Source organism: Silurus aristotelis, assembly GCF_946808225.1.
Source record: "Silurus aristotelis genome assembly, chromosome: 6".
NCBI classification, from domain to species: domain Eukaryota; kingdom Metazoa; phylum Chordata; class Actinopteri; order Siluriformes; family Siluridae; genus Silurus; species Silurus aristotelis.
This window is the reverse complement of record NC_139579.1, coordinates 16,122,907-16,146,734: the sequence shown is the minus strand read 5'-3', so window position 1 is coordinate 16,146,734 and position 23,828 is coordinate 16,122,907. Positions and strand designations below refer to the sequence as shown.

The following is a 23,828-nucleotide window of genomic DNA, read 5'->3' as shown; positions in this document are numbered from 1 at the left end:
TTACTTTCCTTATGTTACAAATGTTATTTTATAGAAATCTGCTCTAAATGAATCATAAAATATATAATACATACAGGTAGCATTTAGAGCGGCTGAGGCACTGGAGTTTTGGAAATTTTTTGCCACATCACTGCCTTTCATGTAAAACATACACAAATATTTTTCCTATTTTAGAAATATATTTAGAAATATTTTCTATTAATTCAACATGCACACTTCTACCTAAACTGCAGGCTTTGAGTGGGCGGGGACTTAGAGAACTCAACTCAAGCCCCGCCCACTGGCGCATAGTAGCGCACTAAATAGGGCGCCTCTCTCTGGGCCTTTAATGCTGACTCTCTCTGCTCACTCGTACTGTGGACACGAAGAAAACTAGTATGTTTTGGACATAGGCTTTAATAAGACCACCCTGCTGTACAAAATGGCTGTGCTTCTGCAGGCAAACGTGTGGAAGACGCTGAAGTTTGCAGAACTACAAGACTTCCACTGACTGCACAGATTATTTAACAAAAGAACAGTGTGGTAATTTATAATAAATGTAGGGCAAAATTATATAGAAACAAGTGCGACAGACAAAAGTATCCAAACTTTTGATTGGATTTTTTTTTCTTTTTATTATTTTCCTTATCTTACAAATGTTATTTTCTAGAAATTTGCTCTAAATGAATCATAAAATATATAATACATACAGGTAGCATTCAAAGCGGCTGAGGCACTGGAGAAGACGGACAGATTTTTCACAGATGAACTCCAAAAATAATAAAGTAATAGATTTTTATTTAGGCAATGATTAGGCAATGTTATAATTTAATATCACATTGTTTATGCACACATAGCCAATTCGAGTCACGTCTTATTTACCAGTTTTTGGTGCAATCTAAATAGGATCTGTTTTTAATTATCACTTAGTGTAAAGCTTTGGGATGAACCAAGGAAAAACCTGTTACATTTTTGTATGGCGCTTGTTGTCAGTACAGTTCAGATAATCCCTCATTCAACACAAATGAAAGTATGCATCGAGTTTATTTATAAATGAAATCTGTATGCATGACATTCTGGACAAAGATATTTGTTGTAGAAGTAGGAGTTGTAAATGTAGTGCAAATATTTGTTGAGTATTTACTAAAATTTAGTTACAGCTAGCTACCAGAAGTAGAAAGAACGGTAGTGTAATTAGTACTCATCATCGTACCAAGGGTTATGGCTGCCTCTCATGCTACTATTTTTATTGCATATTTATCAACAGCGACAAGCCTAAATGTCTTTTACGCAGATATGCGAAATAAGTCCCCTAGACGAAGACGATGAAACGCAAATAAGAGTCTACAAACAGTATATTAGTGATATTCAAACAAATAGGCGTTCATTTATTCCTTGTTTGAAGGGGATTGAACAATCCGAAGCCAGGCAGCGTTTACTCCGCTTTATTGTGCCTTGCCTGGAATTATATTTTGACAATAAAAACGATCTAAATCGTAAAAAAATGGCCTTTATAACACAGATCGAAAAACAAAACAACATTTTCCACATTTTATTCCTATTATTCATTTTTTGCCACATCACTGCCTCCCATGTAAAACATACACAAATATTTTTCCTATTTTAGAAATATATTTAGAAATATTTTCTAGTAATTCAACATGCACACTTCTACCTAAACTGCAGGCTTTGAGTGGGCGGGGACTTAGAGAACTCAACTCAAGCCCCGCCCACTGGCGCATAGTAGCGCACTAAATAGGGCGCCTCTCTCTGGGCCTTTAATGCTGACTCTCTCTGCTCACTCGTACTGTGGACACGAAGAAAACTAGTATGTTTTGGACATAGGCTTTAATAAGACCACCCTGCTGTACAAAATGGCTGTGCTTCTGCAGGCAAACGTGTGGGAGACGCTGAAGTTTGCAGAACTACAAGACTTCCACTGACTCGCAGAGGTTTATTAGAGTGACTACGGACCGAGAAAAAAAGTAAGTTGACAGCAAAGAAATATATATTTCACCGCTGTAGAAAACAGTCGAGTTTTTGCGTGTTTGGAAACGTGTCGGGTGAATATTAAAACAGAAAAAAACACCCTTTTTAAAAGTGTGTACTACTGTTCCGAGCTGCCCGTTAGAGCGACTGCAGCGGCTCGCAGGTTGACACACATAAAGGTGTTGCACGTGGTCACGTGATCAATGCTCGACCCCGCACGCGCTGTCCGAATTTCCCAGGTTCAGTGGACGCTTCTGGATTTTTCTTTCCCTTTCTCGTAGCTGTTCAGCATGAATACACAGTGAGCTCGATGGATGTTATAAAGTCACGTGTGCAAAAAATTAAATTCCTCATTTTATTTTCACGAATATTTTGTGTGCCATTTAGATCTGTATTAGTTTTTACCTCCTGTTTCTGCAGGAACAGAAGGAAGAGCCTACACACACGTGCTGGAAACACATCCTCAGCATCCATGTTTTGGGCGTTTGTGCTTAATTTAGCAGAAGGTTTATATTTAGGGAGCATTGGGTTTAGTCAAAAAGTGCTGCCAGACTAATCAGAGCAGCAGTGCAACCCTTTAAGAAAAAAAAGGAAATGGCTTATAATGCAAAATTCTCATTGCAGCATCGACAACAAGTGCGAGTACAAATGAACAGGAAAAATACTGATTAATAAAAATACATGTATTCAATGAAAACCATTTTCAAATGGACACTCTAAGCATTTAGCAACCATGAATTAAACAAAACAAAAAAATCTGTCCTATGTTTTGCTTTTCCCTTATTTCACCTACAAATAACTTTTCAAACATACATGCACTGTTAGGACAAATATGACATCGATACCTGTTGACTTCAAGTTGTAGCAGTAGTTCCAGGGTTTCCAGTTTGATGATCTTGACCTCGGTTTACTTTCTGCGTGTTCCCTTCTGGTGCTCGGGTTTCATTTAACCTTCCAAAAACATGCAGGTTGGTGGATTGACACTGCTAAATTGTGTGAAAGTGTGTGGGCATGGTGCACTGTCTTGGACCGAGTGTGTTCCTGTCACACATCCAGTTCCCAAGCTCTGGGTGCCAGAATGCGATTTTAGATTGAACCAGTACTGTTGATTTAAATTTAAAGGATCAATCTTAGGAGGCAAACTCTTTCTGATTTGTATTTTTTGTTGTATATAGTTGCGTATCAGAATGAACGTATCTACTTGTGTGTACAGTGTATACATGATTTTTGATCGAACAACCTGGTACTTTCTTGTTTTGGTAAACATCGTAAACATCCCAGTAGTTATCACTATACAATATTTGTTGCCATTTTTACTTTAGAAATGATAAATGGATGATGACTTTGAATCATTTTTTTTATATACAATGCTAGACTATGTGGTGTTTGGTGCCTATTAAAAGCTAAATTGTCTTGGTTGATTAATGGAAGTTTATCATTGCTTTATTTAGAATTATTTGAACCCTAAAATCTACATAATGTCTGTTTACATTGAATTTGCAGGCAGAAAATGGGAAATGGAAGAAACAGTGTGGTTTATCATAATAATAAAGTTTATTTAGTAATAAAAATATGACAGGATATGAGTTATTGTACTCCATGACACAGTGAAGTAATATAGGTAGTAGAGGTTCTCATCCAGTCTGATTGTTTAAATTTGCCTGAACGTTATGAATATACAGGGCACGCAGATATTAAGACCCAGCACACTGCTACATGAGCAGGATTAACCAAGACAAAAGTCCCTACATATTGATACTGATTGTTTGCACAGCTGCTCAAAAGTCAGAATCCTGATAATCATTAACAAACCGTTATAGCCCAAGATCATAGATGACCATAAATAAAGGGATCGATCAATGTGAAACCTAATGTATATGTATATTAAAATACTTTCACTTAAAGGGTGTATAGATGTTGAATTTTTTTCATTTTTTTCAAGAAAATTATGAAATCCAGGTAGTTATTATCTTTATTTTTTGTCACATTCAAAATGATTTATTTATATATATATATATATATTATACATTTTGTATTATTATTTTTTTTGCTTAATAGATATATACAGGTAAGTGGGTTGGTTCTAAGGCAATGCAACAAATGTGCAAGCTGAATAAACATGTCCACTAATAAATAAATATATATTTTTTTAACGCACGACGATGCCAAAAGATAAACTCCCGAGAGAAATAGTTGTGAAAGGAAGGAGAAAGACAGTGAACAATGACATTCTTGGTAGGCTACTGTTTAGATACAAGCCGTTGTAACGCATTGAGTCTGGGTCATGGGAGAGCTCGCTAACTCCAGTTGCAACAGAAATCATATAAGCACAGACAGGTTTCCAAAACTCGTGCTTTTTTATTTTTCTTGGCAACAGCGTTACAGGTTAGTCAAAGAAACTTAGAAATGAGCATCAAAAAATAATAAGGACATATTCCTTGGTCTTGCACACATGCAGTAATACCGGAAAATGCGGCAGCAGCCTATTCCCAAAATACCGCTCTGCTCTTAAAGGAGCCACAACATATTTCACCCGTTACAGCGTGTAACAGACACTGGCTTTCATTAAAGCCTGTGTAAAGGTTATTAGTTTCAGTGTAGACATAAATAAGCCGCACCCTTCTATATATGTTCAAAATAAAAATCTTTATAAAATTCAGTGCGTGCGGCTTATATATGCGTGTGCTTTATAGTCCGGAAATTACGGTACATACATGTGTATGTGTGTAAAGCACAATATGTGTGGAGAAAGAGGAGTATAAAACAAATAGTGTGTAATATGTACATTGTATGTATAATTGTACAGAAGTTATATACAATGTTTTTACAATGATTAAAACAATATATATATATATATATATATATATATATATATATATATATATATATATATATATAAAATACACTTTTATATATCACCTTCCTGGTCCTTCAGTGGCACTCAGATTAGGGATGAGTTCCATTTTGAGTCTGGTTTCTCTCAGGGTTTTCTACCATCTGAGGGAGCTTCTCCTTGCCACAACCGCCACTGGCTCGCTTATTGCGAAGACGCTTATAAGGACCAAACTTATAGGTACTAAACTTATACATTCCAACTTGCCGAACTGAATTGAACTTTTGTCGATCAAGCTTTTGTTCTTGCAGTAGATCAGGTAGTACAGTACATGAGGTAGTTGTTGAATCACCTCTTTTGGTCATATAAAAATGGGTAAAAAAATAGTTACCTTTGAAGCTAAAAAAGCATGAACATCTCTAAATCCACATTATGCGAAGACTCCGAGCGCTATTTAACGATCAGAGTGGGGTAGCATGCGTCAGATATACTCTATATAATAAATATATTGAATTAGATTAGATTTTTTTTAGAGAGGAAGCAGATGACTTCTGTTCTTTCTCTTATTTCTTTAATTCTGACCTTTTTCTTTCATTGATTTGCTTTTGTTTTAAAAGTTTGTCACATGCAGGCCAATGCTATATGTGTACTAGAGCTCTAATGGTAGATTTATTGCTGCCACGCGCTGCCACAGAGACCTGTCGGAGGATAAGGAGGAGAAGGAGTGTCACTTTGTTTGGAAGAGAAGACAAGGGGCGTGACTGTGGATGAAGGAAGGAGGGACGTTATTGTCCGGAAGAGTGGAGGTGGGGCATTAATGTATTCAGGATGAGAGAGGAGGGTCGTTACTGTTTCATCTCTTTCATCCCTCAGTGATCCTCACTAGTCAGCACGCACTCTGAGAGACAGAGAGAGAGCATCAGCGGCACACCGCTCTACAGTAAATCACAAGGTAAGTTTTTTTTTTTTTTTTCCCACGCATGCTTTTTCTTGTTGTTTTGAGTCATTTTATTGGAGTATATCGATCGTGTTATTTGTCCCGCCGTGTGTAATGGTTTTGTACTCAGCAGTTTTGAGTGTGGGGATGGGTGCTTGGGCTTGAACCTTGCTCAGTCAATATTAGGCCAAGGGGATCATTCTCTCAGCTGATTGGCCTTCATCAGGCATCATGAGTGCTCTCGCACAGCAGGAAGGCAGCTGCTCTGGGGAGCTTTGGGGCACTGAAGGGTGTGTCAGGGCTTAAGAGCTACAAACAAAGGCTCAGCAACATGATTTTTGATATCTCTTTTTCAGCTGATCGTGGACATTTGAGCTGTGATGGGCCGAGCCGGCCCACGCACACGTGTTCATTTTTAAGGTTTTATCCTTTTGAGAAATTGAGAACTAAGTTAGATTAGTATAGTCCCATTTTCCAATGACTTTCTATTAGTTAAAAGCTTCAGGGGTTTGTTATTATAGTACAAATTTAGTGCAAAAAATATTTGATTCAAAGTGTTTTGGAACAAATGAGTTTAGTAAATGTTGTACATTGCTGTTGTCTTATACTTGTTACACTGCTAGAACGAATTAGAAACCTAATGTAAGACCAGTGACCTCGATCCCGGGACTGGATGTGGCATATCCCATGGTTTTGATGTTGATCTATTTAATGTAGGTGAATTTAGAAGTTTAAATGTTATGCTTTTTTTTATGTTTTTCTTTTAATTAATAGACTATAATAGAACTAGTTAAGGGGTTTCAGGGTTTAGTTAGAAAGGGCATAAGTTTGCATTCATTTTACATTCATGAAATGCTTTAGAAAATGTAAAAAATAAATTTGCAAAATAAATAAAATGAGAATCTTTAGAAATGATTGCATTTACTGGGTCAAATGAATCAGCGCTCAGATTCCTCTAGCAGTGCTAATGGGCTTGGTAAGCATGATTAGCAGAATTGTGGTTTCATTTTTCTTGCTCCTGTTCTGCATTTTTGCTTAGACCTATTAAAGCATAATTAGTATTAGCACAATCATAGTAATAATAATCTTTTACTACTACTACTACTACTAGTAATTATTATTAATATTTAGGCACATATTAATGATGTGTATTTATAATCGAATAGGTAAAAAGATCTAATAGTGTAAATATATATTGTTTTTGCAATACAGTAGACGATACTCAAGAACCCAGCCATTAGGGGGGCACAAGCCAGTGTACTCTTAGTGCCGGTCCCAAGCCCGGGTAAATGGGGAGGGTTGCGTTAGGAAGGGCATCCAGCGTAAAACATGTGCCAAATCAAATATGCGGGTCACAAATGAGAATTTCATACCGGATCGGTCGAGGCCCGGGTTAACAACGACCGCCACAGGTATCGTTAGCCGACAGGGTACCGGTGGAAATTGGGCTACTGTTGGCCGAAGGAGGAGAAGGAGAGGAGGAAGGCGTCTACAGAGACGGCAGGAAAAGGAGCAGTGTAGGAGAGTAGAGGTTCGGGTTGGTACTTTAAATGTTGGTACTATGACGGGTAAAGGGAGAGAGATAGCTGATATGATGGAGAGGAGAAAGGTAGATGTGTTGTGTGTTCAGGAGACCAAGTGGAAAGGGAGTAAGGCCAGGAACATTGGAGGTGGGTTTAAACTGTTTTATCATGGTGTGGATGGGAAGAGAAATGGTGTAGGGGTGATTCTGAAGGAAGCGTACAGTAAGAGTGTAGTGGAGGTGAAGAGAGTTTCTGATAGGGTGATGATCGTGAAGGTGGAGGTTGAAGGGATGATGATAAATGTCATCAGTGCCTATGCTCCACAAGTTGGCTGTGAGATGGAGGAGAAAGAAAGATTCTGGAGTGAATTAGATGAAGTGGTAGATGGTGTACCTAGGAAAGAACGATTGGTGATTGGGGCAGACTTTAATGGGCATGTAGGTGAAGGGAACAGAGGTGATGAGGAGGTGATGGGTAGGTATGGTTTTAAGGAGAGGAATGTGGAAGGGCAGATGGTGGTAGATTTTGCTAAAAGGATGGAAATGGCAGTGGTGAACACGTATTTTAAGAAGAAGGAGGATCATAGGGTGACGTATAAGAGTGGAGGAAGGTGCACACAGGTGGATTATCTTCTGTGTAGGAGATGCAACCTGAAGGAGATTGGAGACTGTAAGGTGTTGGCGGGGGACAGTGTAGCTAGACAGCATCGGATGGTGGTCTGTAGGATGGTTTTGGAGGCGAAGAAGAAGAGGAGGAAAGTAAGGTTTGAAAGAAGAATAAGATGGTGGAAACTGAAGGAGGAAGAGTGTAGTGTGAGGTTCAGGGAAGAGGTCAGACAGGGGCTCGGTGGTGGTGAAGAGGTGCCGGATGATTGGGCAACTACTGCAGGAGTGATGAGGGAGGCAGCTAGAAAAGTACTTGGTGTGACATCTGGAAATAGAAAGCAAGACAAGGAGACGTGGTGGTGGAATGAGGAAGTGCAGGAGAGCATTAGGGGGAAGAGGTTGGCAAAACAGAAGTGGGATCGACAGAGTGATGAGAAAAGTAGGCAGGAGTACAAGGAGATGCGGCAGCAGGTTAAAAGGGATGTGGCGAAAGCCAAGGAAAAGGCATATGAGGAACTGTATAAGAGGTTGGACACTAAGGAAGGAGAAAAGGATTTATACCGATTGGCCAAGCAGAGGGACCGAGCTGGGAAGGATGTACTGCAAGTTAGAGCAATAAAGGATGGAGAGGGAAATGTGTTGACTAGTGAGGAGAGTGTGTTGAGAAGATGGAGGGAGTATTTTGAGCAGCTGATGAATGAGGAAAATCAGAGAGAGAGAAGGTTGGAGGATGTGGAGTTGGTGAAGCAGGATGTAGATAGGATTAGTAAGGAGGAAGTGAGAGCAGCGATTAAGAGGATGAAGAATGGAAAGTCGGTTGGACCAGATGACATACCGGTAGAAGCGTGGAGATGTTTAGGAGAGATGGCAGTGGAGTTTTTAACCAGATTGTTTAACAGGATTCTGGAAGGGGAGAGGATGCCTGAGGAATGGAGAAGGAGTGTGCTGGTACCGATCTTTAAGCATAAGGGAGATGTGCAGACCTGCAGTAACTACAGGGGAATTAAGTTGATCAGTCACACCATGAAGTTATGGGAAAGAGTAGTGGAAGCCAGGTTGAGAGAAGAGGTGACCATCTGTGAGCAACAGTATGGTTTCATGCCGAGGAAGAGCACCACAGATGCCTTATTTGCTTTAAGGATGTTGATGGAGAAGTATAGAGAAGGACAGAAGGAGCTGCATTGTGTATTTGTGGATTTAGAGAAAGCGTACGACAGGGTGCCGAGAGAGGAGTTGTGGTATTGTATGAGGAAGTCAGGTGTGTCAGAGAAGTATGTGAGGGTGGTGCAGGACATGTATGAGGACAGTGTGACGGCAGTAAAGTGTGCAGTAGGTACGACAGATTGGTTCAGGGTGAAGGTTGGACTGCATCAAGGATCGGCCCTGAGCCCTTTCCTGTTTGCAGTGGTGATGGACAGGTTGACGGACGAGGTCAGACAGGAGTCTCCCTGGACTATGATGTTTGCAGATGATATTGTGATTTGTGGTGAGAGTAGAGAGCAGGTTGAGAAGAGCCTGGAGAGGTGGAGATATGCGCTGGAGAGAAGGGGAATGAAAGTCAGTAGGTGTAAGACAGAGTACATGTGTGTGAATGAGAGGGAGGGCAGTGGAGTGATGCGGTTGCAGGGAGAAGAGGTGGAGAAGGTGGAGGAGTTCAGGTACCTGGGGTCAACAGTGCAAAGTAATGGAGAGTGTGTTAGGGAAGTAAAGAAAAGAGTGCAGGCAGGGTGGAGTGGGTGGAGAAGAGTGACAGGAGTGATTTGTGATAGAAGAGTATCTGCAAGAATGAAAGGGAAAGTTTATAGGACTGTGGTGAGACCTGCGATGTTGTATGGATTAGAGACAGTGGCATTGAGTAAAAGACAGGAGGTGGAGCTGGAGGTAGCAGAGCTGAAGATGTTGAGGTTTTCGTTGGGAGTGACGAGGATGGACAAGATTAGAAATGAGTTTATTAGAGGGACAGCACATGTAGGATGTTTTGGTGACAAGGTGAGGGAGGCGAGATTGAGATGGTTTGGACATGTGCAGAGAAGGGACATGAATTATATTGGTAGAAAAATGCTGAAGATGGAGCCACCAGGTAGGAGGAAAAGAGGAAGGCCAAGGAGGAGGTTCATGGATGTGGTGAGGGAAGACATGCAGGTAGTTGGTGTAAAAGAGGCAGATATAGAGGACAGGGTGGTATGGAGACGGATGATCCGCTGTGGCGACCCCTAATGGGAGCAGCCGAAAGAAGAAGAAGAAGAAGAAGAAGAAGAAGAAGTAGACGATACTCAAGACTCCCCTGTCGCACTACTGCCCTATTATGTAATCATGTTTATAGGACATCTTACATTGTCTTATGTCAGTCTTAGGCACATTGCTTTGAAATGGAGATAAAAAAAAAAAAGAGCAAAACACACCTGAACTTCATTAAAAAGTCCCTCAGAGAAATGTAGTTTCCACACCACATGGCAACAGTAGCATAACTACACAAAAGCTACAGTACACCCCTGACTGCAGCTGAAATGAAGCCGGGTGATATGCCGACTCCAGCTTTTCCTAACATGGAAAACCTAAACCGGGTGACTGACTATGATTTCAGATACGATTAAGGTTTATTCTTTTAGCACTTTTAACACTTGACATTATCACACGACGGTATTTTACAGCAACAGTGTGCAAACTTTATAGTTTTTGATTGAAAATAAGTTGGAATTTATCTATAAGGCAGATTTGGGGTTTTTATGAAAATAATAATGAAAAAACTATTCACACATTACTGTTATTACTGAGGGCACTGTTATGCTAGATCATGTTTAGCATAAAACCTGGAAATTGTATTGTAACAGCACACACGTGGCAACATTTTGGGGAAGAACCACATATTGATGTGATGGTCCGGTGTCCACAAATTTATGACCACGTAGTGTATTATGGCAAGTTTAAAAATATTTTTTATTCCCTGTAACTTGTTTTTTTATAGTGATTTATTAGTAGTGCTACATAACACTATGATTGGAGAGTGTCATATACAGTCAACTACAAAAATATGGAGCAATGTCTTTTTTTTTTTTTTTTTTTTTTTAGTTGATTAGCTTAACCTCTCACTGAAAATATGTGCGACATGTGGGAACCTTTAACCTAGAAATTTCCACACAACCCAGGTTTCTTCCTAGAAGTATTTCTGAGAAATTTGAAACCACTTCTCAACACACATGATGTCAGCAGTTCATAGACTGGTGTGTTTGTGTTAAACCCATGATTTTGTAGCCATTGAACCATTCTGTGTGAAGTTAATTCATTGATCCTGCTGGAAGATCCAATCATGATCCAGTTAGAATACCTTGAGACAAGCAGCCAGTCCTTGTATGCTACAGTTTCACAAAAACCTTTTGAGAAAAATCTGTACTATATCACTCCAGAATCCTCCACATGCTTAACAGTGAGGATAAGGTTCTTTTACTGCCAAAATTCCAGTAGCGCCTAGTGAACTCCAGGCACTTACATTTTGTGTTTAGATGAAAAACACTTTCTTCTGGCATGCCTTCCAAATAGTTTTTTGGCGTGGAAGTCTAAGTACAGATTTGTTGACCCCAGAATGCTTCTACAAATCTCCAACTGTGATCCTTGGAACAATAGCAACATGCAGGCATTAACTAGTAAATAACATCGGCTTTATAATAAAGCCTAAATTATTTTTAGTGCTATAAATTACATTTCTTTGTTCCCTTTATTTTAAAGGTACAAGCATGCGCTACACTCATTTAGCAAAATCCAGAAGAGAGATTCCTGTATACACAGGAATTAATTTAATGGGATGATGATTAAGATGGATTTGATTGTCAGCTCAGATTGAGTTAAAATAGGATTCGTTTCTCTTCTCTCAGAATAGAAATCCTAAAGACTAATTTAGTTTTGCTCCAGTGCACTAAACAGATGAAATCCCTGTTTGCATGCTGCATTGCAACTGCTGTGAAAGATTAATGGTTAAAAACCAGAATAACATGAGGCCTTTTCATTTCATTTGTGTGCAACAAAAGAATATCAGACTATTACTTACCTTTGAACGAGTAGAATTGATATTCTTTAACTTTAAATCAGTCAGGCTTCTAATCAGAGTTGCTAAAGCCATTAACCTACTATGTGGTTCATCATTAGCCAGATAGGTCTTGTTTGTGCTCTGTTTACTTCTGAGTACATTTTACATTATTCCTGATTCGAATAGAAATGTAGGGTAGGTTCTGTTGGCCAGGGTTATTCAGCATCACTAACAAGTCAGGCAAATTTGGGGGAAAATAACAAGGTGCCTAACGTCATCGAAGAATATTTGCCTTCCACTGTTATTGAGCTTCATGATAACAGAACAACAGCAGGACATCCTATGCCTGTGGTTTATAGTAATCTGGATTTTTCAGCAGCACAACGCTGGCAAACGATTTGAAATCAGAAATGGTTTATTTTAACAAACCCTAGATCAAAACAGAATGATCATAAATTAAGAAGGGACCAAGTCTATCTAAGGGAAGCATTATTAGCAGAGTAAAATTGCACACACTGATTCCGGGTCAGGCTCCAGTTCCACAACCCTGATGAGAAAGATTACAAATGAATCACTGAATGCATGCATTTGATTTTTGGAATATTCATCAGTAGAAGAAAACATGGTTTCTAGAGTTTTCTAAAAAACAAACAAAAAAATATTCACGTTCTATATTGATGGTAATCAACAAAATGCAGTCTTGTTTCATGTTGTTTAAAAAAGTAATGATGCTACCACCTTGTCACACCGGTAGCTCTAGGAACTAGTGCAGACCTGTTATTACATGAATATAATTGCTGGAATGTTCATTTGTTTTACTTGTCAAGACAGATTTGCCACACTTTCACAGTATCCTAATTCTAGAGGTGTAAAGTTAGCTAGAAGTCTAGAATATAGACTCACGTTTTTTTTGTGAACCAGAAGGTAACATACATCACAAGTCAAGTCAAGAAGCTTTTTGTCATTTCAACCATATATAGCTGCCGCAGTACACAGTGAAATGAAACAACGTTTCTCCAGAACTCCGATGCTACATTAAACAACATAAAACAACAATCACAGAAACAGAAAAACACAGGGCCAAGGACTAGTAAGTGTCCTCGCCACATACAGTGCATGTGTGCAACCTGGTGCAAACGGTGCAAAGACAACACAAGACAGTGCAAGACAACACACAGAACACAAAATAGCTCCGCCAGTAAACATGTTGTAACGAGACAGTGAACAGTAGCAAAATTTAACCAAAATATTGTGCAAAAGAGCAAATAGCAGCAATCCAGGAAAGATGTGCAAAAACGGCATGTAAACAGTTTATGGTAATGAAGTAATGTAATGTGAGTGGTACGAGTGTGTGTTGAGACCGGGTTGGTGTGTGTGTGTGTGTGTGTGTGTGTGTGTGTGTGTGTGTGTGTGTGTGTGTGTGTGTGTGTGTGTGTGTGTGTGTGTGTGTGTGTGTGTGTGTGTGTGTGTGTGTGTGTGTGTGTGTGTGTGTGTAAGTGAGTGTGTGTGTGTGTGTGTGTGTGTAAGTGAGTGTGTGTGTAAGTGAGTGTGTGTGTGTGTGTGTGTGTGTGTGTGTGTGTGTGTAAGTGAGTGTGTGTGTGTGTGTGTGTGTAAGTGAGTGTGTGTGTGTGAGTGTGTGTGTGTAAGTGAGTGTGTGTAAGTGAGTGTGTGTAAGTGAGTGTGTGTGAGAGTGTGAGAGAGTGTTCAGTTCTTTGTTGAGAAGCCTGATAGCTTGAGGGAAGAAGCTGTTGCACAGTCTGGATGTGGCGGCCCGAATGCTTCAGAACCGCTTCCCTGATGGCAGGAGAGTGAAAAGTGTGTGTGACGGGTATGTGAGGTCGTCCACAATGCTGTTGGCTTTGCGGACGCAGCGTGTGGTGTAAATGTCCATGATAAAGGGGAGAGAGACTCCGATGATCTTCTCAGCTGTCCTCACTATCCTCTGTAGGGTCTTGTGATCTGAGACAGTGCAGTTCCCAAACCAGGCACTGATGCAGCTGCTCAAGATGCTCTCAATGGTCCCTCTGTAGAACATGGTCAGGATGGGGGGAGGGATATGGGCTTTCCTCAGCCTTCTTAGGAAGTAGAGACGCTGCTGGGCTTTTTTGGTGATGGAGCTGGTGTTGTGTGATCAGGTGAGGTTATCCGCCAAGTGAACACCAAGAAATGTGGTGCTCTTGACGATCTCCACTGAGGATCCATCGATGATCAGTGGAGAATGGTCACTCTGTGTTCTCCTAAAGTCAACAACCATCTCTCTAGTTTTGTCCACGTTTAAAGACAGGTTGTTAACCCCACACCAGGCTGTTAACCGTCGCATTTCCTCTTTGTATGCTGACTTATCGTTCTTGCTGATGAGACCCACCATGGTGTGTCATCCGTGAACTTGACGATGTGATTTGTGCTGTGCATTGCTACACAGTCGTAAGTCAGCAGAGTGAACAGCAGTGGACTGAGCACACAGCCCTGAGGTGCCCCAGTGCTTAATGTGGTGGTGCTGGAGATGTGGTTTTCGATCCAGACTGACTGAGGTCTCCCAGTCAGGAAGTCCATGATCCAGTTACAGAGGGAGGTGTTCAGGCCCAGTAGGCTCAGCTTCCTAATCAGGTGCTGAGGGACAATTGTGTTGAATGCTGAACTGAAGTCTATGAACAGCATCTGTACATAAGAGTCCTTGTTGTTTAGGTGGGTGAGGGCCAGATGAAGGGTTGTGGAGATGGCATCGTCCATGGAGTGGTTTGGACGATACGGGAACTGCATGGGGTCCAGTGCGGGTGGAAGCTGTGTCTTGATGTGCCTCATGACAAGCCTCTCGAAGCAGTTCATCACAATGGGTGATTTAGCAGCGCACGCACCTTGGCGGTCATCCACGTCTTCTGGTTGGAGCGTGTAGTGATGGTCTTGGAGATGGTCAAGTCATCAATGCACTTGCTGATGTAGCTGGTCACTGTTGACGTGTACTCCTCCAAGTTGATGAAATCGCAGTTGGTTGCAGCTTCCCTGAACATGTCCCAGTTAGTGCATTCAAAGCAGTCCTGAAGAGCAGACATGGATCCTGCTGGCCAGGTTCTCACCTGCTTTCGAACTGGTCTTGAACGCCTGCTGAGTAGTCTGTATGCTGGGATCAGCATAGCAGAGATGTGTTCTGAGTATCCGAGGTGGGGGCGGGGCTTCGCCCGGTATGCGCCCCGGATGTTTGTGTAAACAGCATCTAGCGTGTTTTGTCCTCTGGTTGCAATGTCCACATTCTGATGAAATTTAGAAAGCACAGTCCTGAGATTTGCATGGTTGAAATCTTCGGCCACAATAAACAATCCGCCAGGGTGTGTGTTTTGTAATTCGCTAATGGTCCCGTTGCTTTCACATTTTATAAAGAACTAAATAATACCACTTAAATCAGAAATCTCCACTACTTGTTTGACCAATAATTGCTTGTACAGTATATATAATTAGGGGACTATATGCATCACGGCCACAATGTATTGTGCCTCCATCACTGATTGGTCATGAATGTCCTCATCCCAGTCAGTTCACATCTTCACTTCCAATTTCTGAATAATTTTGGAATATGTTTCCCAATTCATCCATGATTTCAATGTGGTGTTCTTTTTAAACAACATTTAAAAAGGCTATCTGACTGTGTGTGTGTGTGTGTGTGTGTGTGTGTGTGTGTGTGTGTGTGTGTGTGTGTGTGTGTGTGTGTGTGTGTGTGTGTGTGTGTGTGTGTGTGTGTGTGTGTGTGTGTGTGTGTGTGTGTGTGTGTGTGTGTAAGTAACATTTTCAAAAAATGTTAATTTTCCCTAATCTATGTAGACCTTTAGGATGCTCTTGAATTACCTTTCACAGGTTTAAATTGCTGTTCAATTATTTTTTTTTTGCTAAAAGCATGGTGTTTTACTGAGAAGCAGAGCTCTAATGCATGTTGTTCTTTAGCCTGTAACAGGCTCGGAAATCAGCAGCATCAACATGGACACCACAGGCTCTCTGAAAATGACCGTAATGGCCTCCCAGAGCATTTTCAGCCACATAGAGGAGGAGAACCTGCCAGCTGTGAAAGCTTACCTGGACAAACACCGTGAGGTGGACAGCAGGAGTGATGTGAGTGAGACACCATAAAAGAGATTTTGTGTGTGTGTGTGTGTGTGTGTGTGTATATACAGTGCGTTCAGAAAGTATTTGTACCCCCTTCACTTTTTTCATTTCTGTTATGTAGCAGCCTCATACTATAATCATTAAAATAGATTTTTTTCCCTCATTAATCTACATTCAGTACCCAATAATGACAAAGAGAAATCAGAGTTCTAAAAATGTCAAATTTTTTTATTTAAAAAAAAAAAAAAAGAAAGAAACCCAAATTAAATAACAGGTACACATAAAGACCCTTAGTTTACTTAGTTAAAGAACCAACAATTACAGCCTCAAGTCTTTTGGGTTATGGCACAACAAGCTTTGTGCACCTGGATTGGGAGATTTTCTTCATGACTAATCCTCTCAAGATGGGTCAGATTGGATGGGGCACATTGCTGGACAGACATTTTCAGGTTTTTCGATCCTTTCTTTTACTAAGGTCCTTCTCCCTCGATTGCTCAGCCAGGTGACCACCTTTGGAAGAGTCTTGGTTGTGCCACACTGCTTCCATTTGAGAATTATGGAGGACACTGTGCTTTTGGTAATCTTTAGCATGGTGCAGCAGCACTGTGACTTGCAACAATCCTGTTTCTGAGCTCTGCAGGCAGTTCTTTTGACTTCATGGCTTGGTCTTTGCTTTCTTATGCATTGTTAGCTGTGTGGCCCTCAAAAAGAAAAATTTTAGCAACGGTCAATTGTAAAAATAAAAAAAAATTTTTATTTTTGGAAGTTTTGAAAATAACTACTACTTCTCCTTCTTTCGGCTTCTCACATTAGGGGTCGCCACAGCGGGTCATCCGTCTCCATACCCCCCTGTCCTCTACATCTGCCTCTTTCACACCAACTACCTGCATGTCTTCCCTCACCACATCCATAAACCTCCTTCATGGCCTTTCTCTTTTCCTCCTTCCTGGTGGCTTCATCTTCAGCATTCTCCTACCGATATACCCCATGTCCCTCCTCTGTTTTGAAAATATGATAAAGCAAAAAAAAAAAAAAACATACTGAACAAAAAAGATTAGAATGGGTTTAAGGGTTTTTCTAGGCTGCAACTCAAAATTGTTAATATTAGTATAATGATAATTTTAAATAATTTTTTTTACACTTACTAGGTCTATTATTATTATTTAAATAAATCATAATGGAAAGGTATATAGTACACCTATCGCACAGTTTGCTACACATTTTTTGTGAGGCCTTAAAGCTCTAAGCCAGTTTGTGACTGAATGTGTGTTTTTTGTTCTTGTATTTTTTATTTATTTTTCTCTCTAGAATGGACAGACTCCTCTCATGTTTGCAGCTGAGCAGGGCAGCATTGAAATTGTGCAAGAGCTTATAAGAAGAGGAGCCAACGTTAACCTGGATGACGTGGTAAACAGCTTTTTTTTATATTCCACCTCATTTCACAACAATAGCAGTAATATTCTTTACGGTGGAGGATCAGTACCACCACTCAGATAGGTGTATAGCATACCAAGAATTCTTGAAACGGTAGGTATGTCCAACAAGTGCTTTTGAGGTTTTATTTTTCTTTTCAGTCTAAACTTATTCTCATCCAGAACCCTGACATCACTGGACTAATTTATAGGAAAAAACAAAACAATTGTTCTCATTTCCTGGGTTTCCACGTGATGTCAGTGTGGGTGGACCCTGCACTAAAGTGCTAGATTCCCCCAGGTTCACTCATAATAGCAGGTGGCCTGCAGAGCTGTGTGTAATTGGCATGCAAAACTGTGGTTCAGCAAATGACTGGGTGATGACATTTACCATACACACGCCCTGAGGATCTCATACCACTCTGGTAACATACAGTGTCCTGCACTTCACTGAGCTTTGCTACTCATAGAGATTGGGCACTCATGACTACTTGGTATGACCAACTGGTACGTTCAAAGTCTCAAAGTCTTTCAGGTTGAGAAAAAGGGCACTTTTAGGCATTTAGTCAAGCTTCTGTGTGGCTTTTTGTCTTTTACGCAGGATTGCTGGACTGCACTGATTTCCGCCTCCAAAGAGGGCCATGTTGAAGTGGTTGAGGAGCTGCTGGCCAACAATGCAAATCTGGAGCACAGAGACATGGTAAACCTCCTAAAGTACATATAAAACATTTTGTGTAGGTACAAAACCTACACAACTTTTGTATGAGAGTTAAACATGTATATAAATATGCTTTTTTTTTTATAAAATCTGTTCAATTTGCTTCAAGCTGCAGTACATTTTTCTCGTGCTGCCTCATAAAACTAACATTTAAATCCTGTCAGTCATTTGTGCTACACATTGTTGAAGAATTTTGTTTCTGTTGAACAGAACAAAGCTATTTGCCGGGCATAATCAATCACTTTTATTAGATAGTTTGAGAACTCAATTTTTTCTTTGTTCAAATGTTTTATCTTTATAACAAGTGGAATTGGAAGCTTATTGTGTTCATTTATATCATTAGCTGCTCTGATGATGTATCGGTATTAATGGCTTTTAAGCCATAAAATTGAGGACCATGTTTATGTTCCAAAATCACTGCTTCAGCAATTACATTTTGAACTGGAGTTTTATGCATTGTATTGCTTTAAGTACCTCTGTTGAGAACTGTATTTCATCAGCCAATGTTCCTGGTTTATATTGATGAATGTGTGTGTATATATACGGTTTTGTTTTAACAGACCCCTTTGAATTAGCAGCTCAATTCTATTGATTGCCCAGGTTTTAACAAGTGTGTTATTCATGTTAATCATTTCCTGTCACAGTGTTTGTCTGGGAGAAGTGTGTCACGGTGCCAGTGTGTCGGTAGCACAGTGCTAATAATAACAGACTGAGTGTCTGAAGTAACCCTGCAATATGAGTAACAGTCTGACTCAGGTGGTGTGTTTAGGAAAACAACCCAGTGACTTTACTAAGAACATTTAAAAATACTGACGTGTGTGTGCGTGTTTGTAGGGCGGCTGGACCGCTCTTATGTGGGGAGCCTATAAGGGTCGTGCGGAGGTGGTTCGTCTTCTGCTGGAGAAAGGAGCAAACCCAAACATCACTGGACAGGTACACAGTTTATTCAGACTTGACGGAACTCCGCCCCTCCATTTTGAAAAGTGGCCACATGATTAAAGCATTCACTCCAACAATACCTTTCTCCTTTGCAACATGTGTAGCATGGTGATATTTTTTATATAGGGTTTCTACAGTGAAATGAGAAAAGAAGGTGTGTGTATAAGTGTTTGTGTCTTATACGTCTGTGTTTTTTTTTTTGTTTTTTTTTTGCCCTACAGTACAGCGTATACCCCGTCATTTGGGCAGCAGGCCGAGGCCATGCCGAAATTGTTCGGCTCCTCCTACAACACGGTGCTAAAGTTAACTGCTCTGACAAGGTGACTACCATCATCACCACTATCTAAAGGTGTTGCTGACTTCACAGAGAAGTGATTCAACCTTGTTTACATAAACATAGTGTCTCTTGGCTTCTAAGATACAGGAAAATATTCCCACGAGGTTTTAGTATAATTGTGTATTATTATAACTGTGATTCAATGGGCTGTACAGTGTGTTCGCACATAAACCAAGAACCTCTGTCTATTTGACATTGAATTGCAGTTTCCACGAAAATGTAAATGTAAAACCTCTCCACCCCTTTCCCCCCTTGGGAAAACACTACTACTCTAACTATTTCAACAAAAGGTAGAGCTTATTCCAGCGTCGGAAAGAACGTTGCATGGCATCAAATATTACAAATTGTTTTCTTTTTTTTCTTTTTTTATTTATGTATATTTAACAATATGATATTTAGAAACTGATTACATTTTCAGTAAATCCCTTTGTCCCTTTTCTCTTGATCAGTATGGCACCACTGCATTGATCTGGGCAGCGAGGAAAGGTCATTATGACTGTGTGATGCACCTACTGGAGAACGGCGCAAACGTGGACCAGGAAGGAGCGGTGCGTTTTTAGCTTGATGTACATTTTTCAGGATCTTTCATACCATCATTTACTTTTTGTACATCAATTTTCTATTTATCAGTCTGTAGTGTTCTATGGAAGGCTGAAATTGACAGTTCAGAAAAGAATAAACCACTACACCGCATACTGTTATAGGAAAGTAATTAATAATGAAGCAGAGTAAAGCCCAAAGTGGTACCTTCCATTTATAGTTACGTTTAACGTGTTGTTGAAAACAGCCTTTCTAAACTTTCACTCCCCAAACAGTGAGGAAAAGCTTGCTGACTTTTACCAAACGCTGACGCTCATGAATGTTCAATAAACAAAAATAAAACGATCATTATTAAGGGATGTTGTTTTGGTTAAATCAGATTTTTTTGTGTAATTTATTATTAGCTTTAAAACATGTGACACTATATAAGTACCTGTGAATAAGTTAAACACGTGAACTTTCTGACTAATACTATATCACATGCTGAATAAACTCCTTCAGAGTGAACAACAAATATTATTCTCCAGAAAGCTGAAGTGGATCTCTCTCTCTCTCTCTCACTCTCTCTCTCTCTCTCTCTCTCTCTCTCTCTCTCTCTCTCTCTCTCTCTCTCTCTGTCTCTCTCTCTCTCTCTCTCTCTCTCTCTCTGTCTCTCTGTGTCTCTCTCTCTCTCTCTGTGTCTCTCTCTCTCTCTCTCTGTGTCTCTCTCTCTCTCTCTCTCTCTCTCTCTCTCTCTCTCTCTCTCTGTGTCAGAACTCGATGACTGCTTTGATTGTGGCAGTGCGTGGCGGTTACACAGAGGTGGTTAAAGAGCTACTGAAGAGAAACCCTAATGTCAACATGACAGATAAAGATGGAAACACGGCACTGATGATTGCTGCAATGGAGGGCTACACTGAGATAGTGCAGGACCTCTTGGATGCAGACACCTATGTCAACATTCCTGACAGGGTGAATACCTGATAAATTGATAAATATTTTTTAAATATATTTTGAATGCAAGTAAAGGTCACCAACATTTAATGCTTTGCATATTTACTGTATTGTTTGTATGGTTTTATGTGGGTTTCTTGTTTTTTTTAAAAATTTATTTATTTTTTATGTTGTCTTAGAGTGGAGACACTGTTCTAATCGCGGCAGTGAGAGGAGGCCATGTGGAGATTGTCCGCGCTTTACTGCATAAATATGCTGACATTGATGTTAAGGGACAGGTACTAGTATTTTCCTGTTACATTTCTCTCAGATTTGAAAATTCCCATTTGTTTAAATTCAATTCTATAACCCACCGATTATATCAGTGTATGACATTTAATGTTCACATCAAGCATCAGAAGTGGCAAAAATGGGACTGATCATTGGGATCAGATGTACCGTAATTTCCGGACTATTAAGCGCACCCAAGTATAAGCCGCAGGTGTCTACATTGAAACTATTGAACTTTACACAGGCTTTAATGAAAGACAGTGTCTGTTACACGGCTTGTATCTAAACAGTAGCCTACCAAGAAAGTCATAGTTCACTGTCTTCCTCCTTCCTTTCACAACTATTTCTCTCGGGAGTTTTTCTTTTGGCATCGTCGTGCGTTTAAAAATCACCATCGGTGAAGCTTTTCTCCCGATGCCGTGCAGCTCAGAACACAGGTCAAGTGCGTTTTTTCATGCCCGGTTGTTTTCAGCGTGACAAATGATTCACATTTCCTGACAGTCCGAGTGAGCGGCAGGTTAAACGTCAGAGGAACATCATCCATATATATGATGTGGTGCGGGACAATTCAGTGGGAGCGCATCGGATTTAATATAAAGAGTTTCATTGGTTCACCTGAACCCGTTCGGCAATTTCATTGGTCTAATGTTATAGGGCTCAGTTTTTTGGCTTGAAGTTTGTAAAACCGGGAAAAACCCAGGAAAGCCGCTTCATTGTTTAAGCCGCCGGGGGGGGTTATATAAGCCATAAAGTTTGGACGTAATGGTGCGGGAAAACAAGTAACATCCATAGATTGGCATTTCTACAGGCAGAAATAGCATGTTCATCTTAGAAATTAGAGGAGAGTGGTCAGACTGGCTCAAGCTGTCCGGCCATAGTAACTGAAATGCACTCACGGTTCTGCTTTTGTAGCGCCTTCCAAGCATTCATGTATTTTATTATAGTGGCTGTGAGTGTATAAAAACATGTTAAAGCAGACAATCACCCTGTTTTATTTTTATTTGTTTCACTGCAGTGGCACGCTCCCATTTAATCATTTATTTTCTCTACACAGGACAGCAAGACTGCTCTCTACTGGTCGGTGGAAAAAGGCAACGCCACCATGGTACGAGATATCCTGCAGTGTAACCCTGATACAGAGGCCTACACAAAGGTAAAGCCAAATCACTGTGTTTTCAGGGAGGCGCATAATACAACACTGAACTCATTACTTTCCTGCCCGTTTGTGTGCGATCTTGTGTTTTAGGAAGGGGAGACCCCACTTATTAAAGCTACCAAAATGAGAAACATTGAGATTGTTGAGCTTCTTCTCGACAAGGAAGCGAAAGTGTCTGCTGTGGACAAGGTAACAGGGCTCTGCGCTCAGAATACCGTTGCTCTTTCTTTCTTTCTTTCTTACTTTTTCTGTCTTACACTTAAAGTAGAATTTTTCTTTATTAAAAAGTGTGACATTCAGGACACGTGCAAACTTTCTCCAAACATCATGAATGAGAAAATGTGTTCTTATATTATCAAATCAGCTCATACACCGGCAGTTTTACTACATATATGGTAAATATTTACATGGAACGTCAGTGCTCAGTAATTACAGGATCGATCAAATCTGCGCTTTCAGAAAGGAGACACAGCGCTGCACATTGCCATCAGGGGTCGGAGCAGAAAGTTGGCCGAGCTGCTCTTGAGGAACCCTAAAGACGGCCGTCTTCTCTACAAGCCCAACAAACAGGGCGAGACGCCCTACAATATCGACTGCACGCACCAGAAGAGCATCCTCACGCAGATCTTTGGTGCCAGTGAGTACTTTCCTAACTTGCATTTCAACCAAATATTCTTTTGGCTACAAATAGATAAGTATTCAGAATTATTATTTTTTCCCCCCTGACCTATTGTAGAGCACTTGTCCCCTACGGAGTGTGACGGCGACATGCTGGGTTACGACCTGTACAGCAGCGCGCTGGCTGACATCCTGAGCGAGCCCACCATGCAGCCACCCATCTGTGTGGGTCTGTACGCGCAGTGGGGCAGCGGCAAATCCTTCCTGCTCAAGAAGCTGGAGGGTAAGAGCAGCGCTGCACATTATACGGCAGTAAAATTTTTAATGGGCATTGTATAATTTAACAGTTTACACGTTACCGCTATATAAAAAAGACGACTAAATTACCCGTCGTGATGTTTTCAGACGAAATGAAGACATTTGCGGGCCAGCAGGTGGAGCCATTGTTCCAGTTCTCATGGTTGGTGGTGGTGTTGACTCTGCTGCTGTGCGGCTCCGTAGCTGTGATACTTGGCTTCTCCGTCGATCCAAAGCTGGCCATCGCTGTGGCCCTCAGCCTGCTTGCCCTGCTCTACATATTCTTTGGTAGGAGTCTCTTAGGAATTGATTCATCTGTTATGCCTGATATACAACAGTTCACACAACCTAGACTTTTTGTAATGATCAACGCAGGCTATAATCGCTCTTGACAGACTAGGTTTAGACCACTGTGACTGTATATTCACATCGGTTTTTATCAATGAAGCATGCATTCAATGTTGCACCCCTATGAAGTACAGATTATTATTATATATTTTTATTTATATAGTGATGTTCATATGCAGCTTTCAACTTGGAAACCCATATTCACAATAATTCCAGAAGCACATAAATGCAGTATATTTTCAGTAAAGTGGTCAATCAGATAATTAGACTACTTTATTTGT

General features: G+C 40.5%; 1 protein-coding gene and 1 long non-coding RNA gene across 14 annotated transcripts in view; one reads left to right on the top strand and one right to left on the bottom strand.

The window, feature by feature from the left end:
• LOC310727394 overlaps positions 1-23,828 on the bottom strand; it is a 766,835-nt gene that overhangs the window by 243,284 nt on the left and 499,723 nt on the right. The gene's annotated exons all lie outside the window — the stretch shown is intronic.
• Positions 1,693-23,828, top strand: part of kidins220a (kinase D-interacting substrate 220a) — a 57,937-nt gene continuing 35,801 nt past the window's right edge. For 3 of the 13 annotated variants that reach the window (XM_083543562.1, XM_083543561.1, XM_083543552.1), the window contains exons 1-15: positions 1,693-1,964; positions 5,496-5,753; positions 15,821-15,985; positions 17,288-17,386; positions 17,993-18,091; positions 18,944-19,042; positions 19,270-19,368; positions 19,835-19,933; positions 20,679-20,876; positions 21,038-21,136; positions 22,183-22,281; positions 22,375-22,473; positions 22,744-22,921; positions 23,021-23,185; positions 23,308-23,487. In XM_083543562.1, coding sequence (XP_083399688.1) covers positions 15,854-15,985; positions 17,288-17,386; positions 17,993-18,091; positions 18,944-19,042; positions 19,270-19,368; positions 19,835-19,933; positions 20,679-20,876; positions 21,038-21,136; positions 22,183-22,281; positions 22,375-22,473; positions 22,744-22,921; positions 23,021-23,185; positions 23,308-23,487 — 1,645 coding nt within the window. In that variant the 5' untranslated portion in view covers positions 1,693-1,964; positions 5,496-5,753; positions 15,821-15,853. Of the gene's footprint in view, positions 1,965-5,418; positions 5,754-15,820; positions 15,986-17,287; positions 17,899-17,992; positions 18,092-18,943; positions 19,043-19,269; positions 19,369-19,834; positions 19,934-20,678; positions 20,877-21,037; positions 21,137-22,182; positions 22,282-22,374; positions 22,474-22,743; positions 22,922-23,020; positions 23,186-23,307; positions 23,488-23,828 lie in introns of those variants that run through there. The other 10 variants (XM_083543563.1, XM_083543558.1, XM_083543559.1 and 7 more) reach the window with 9 other exon arrangements.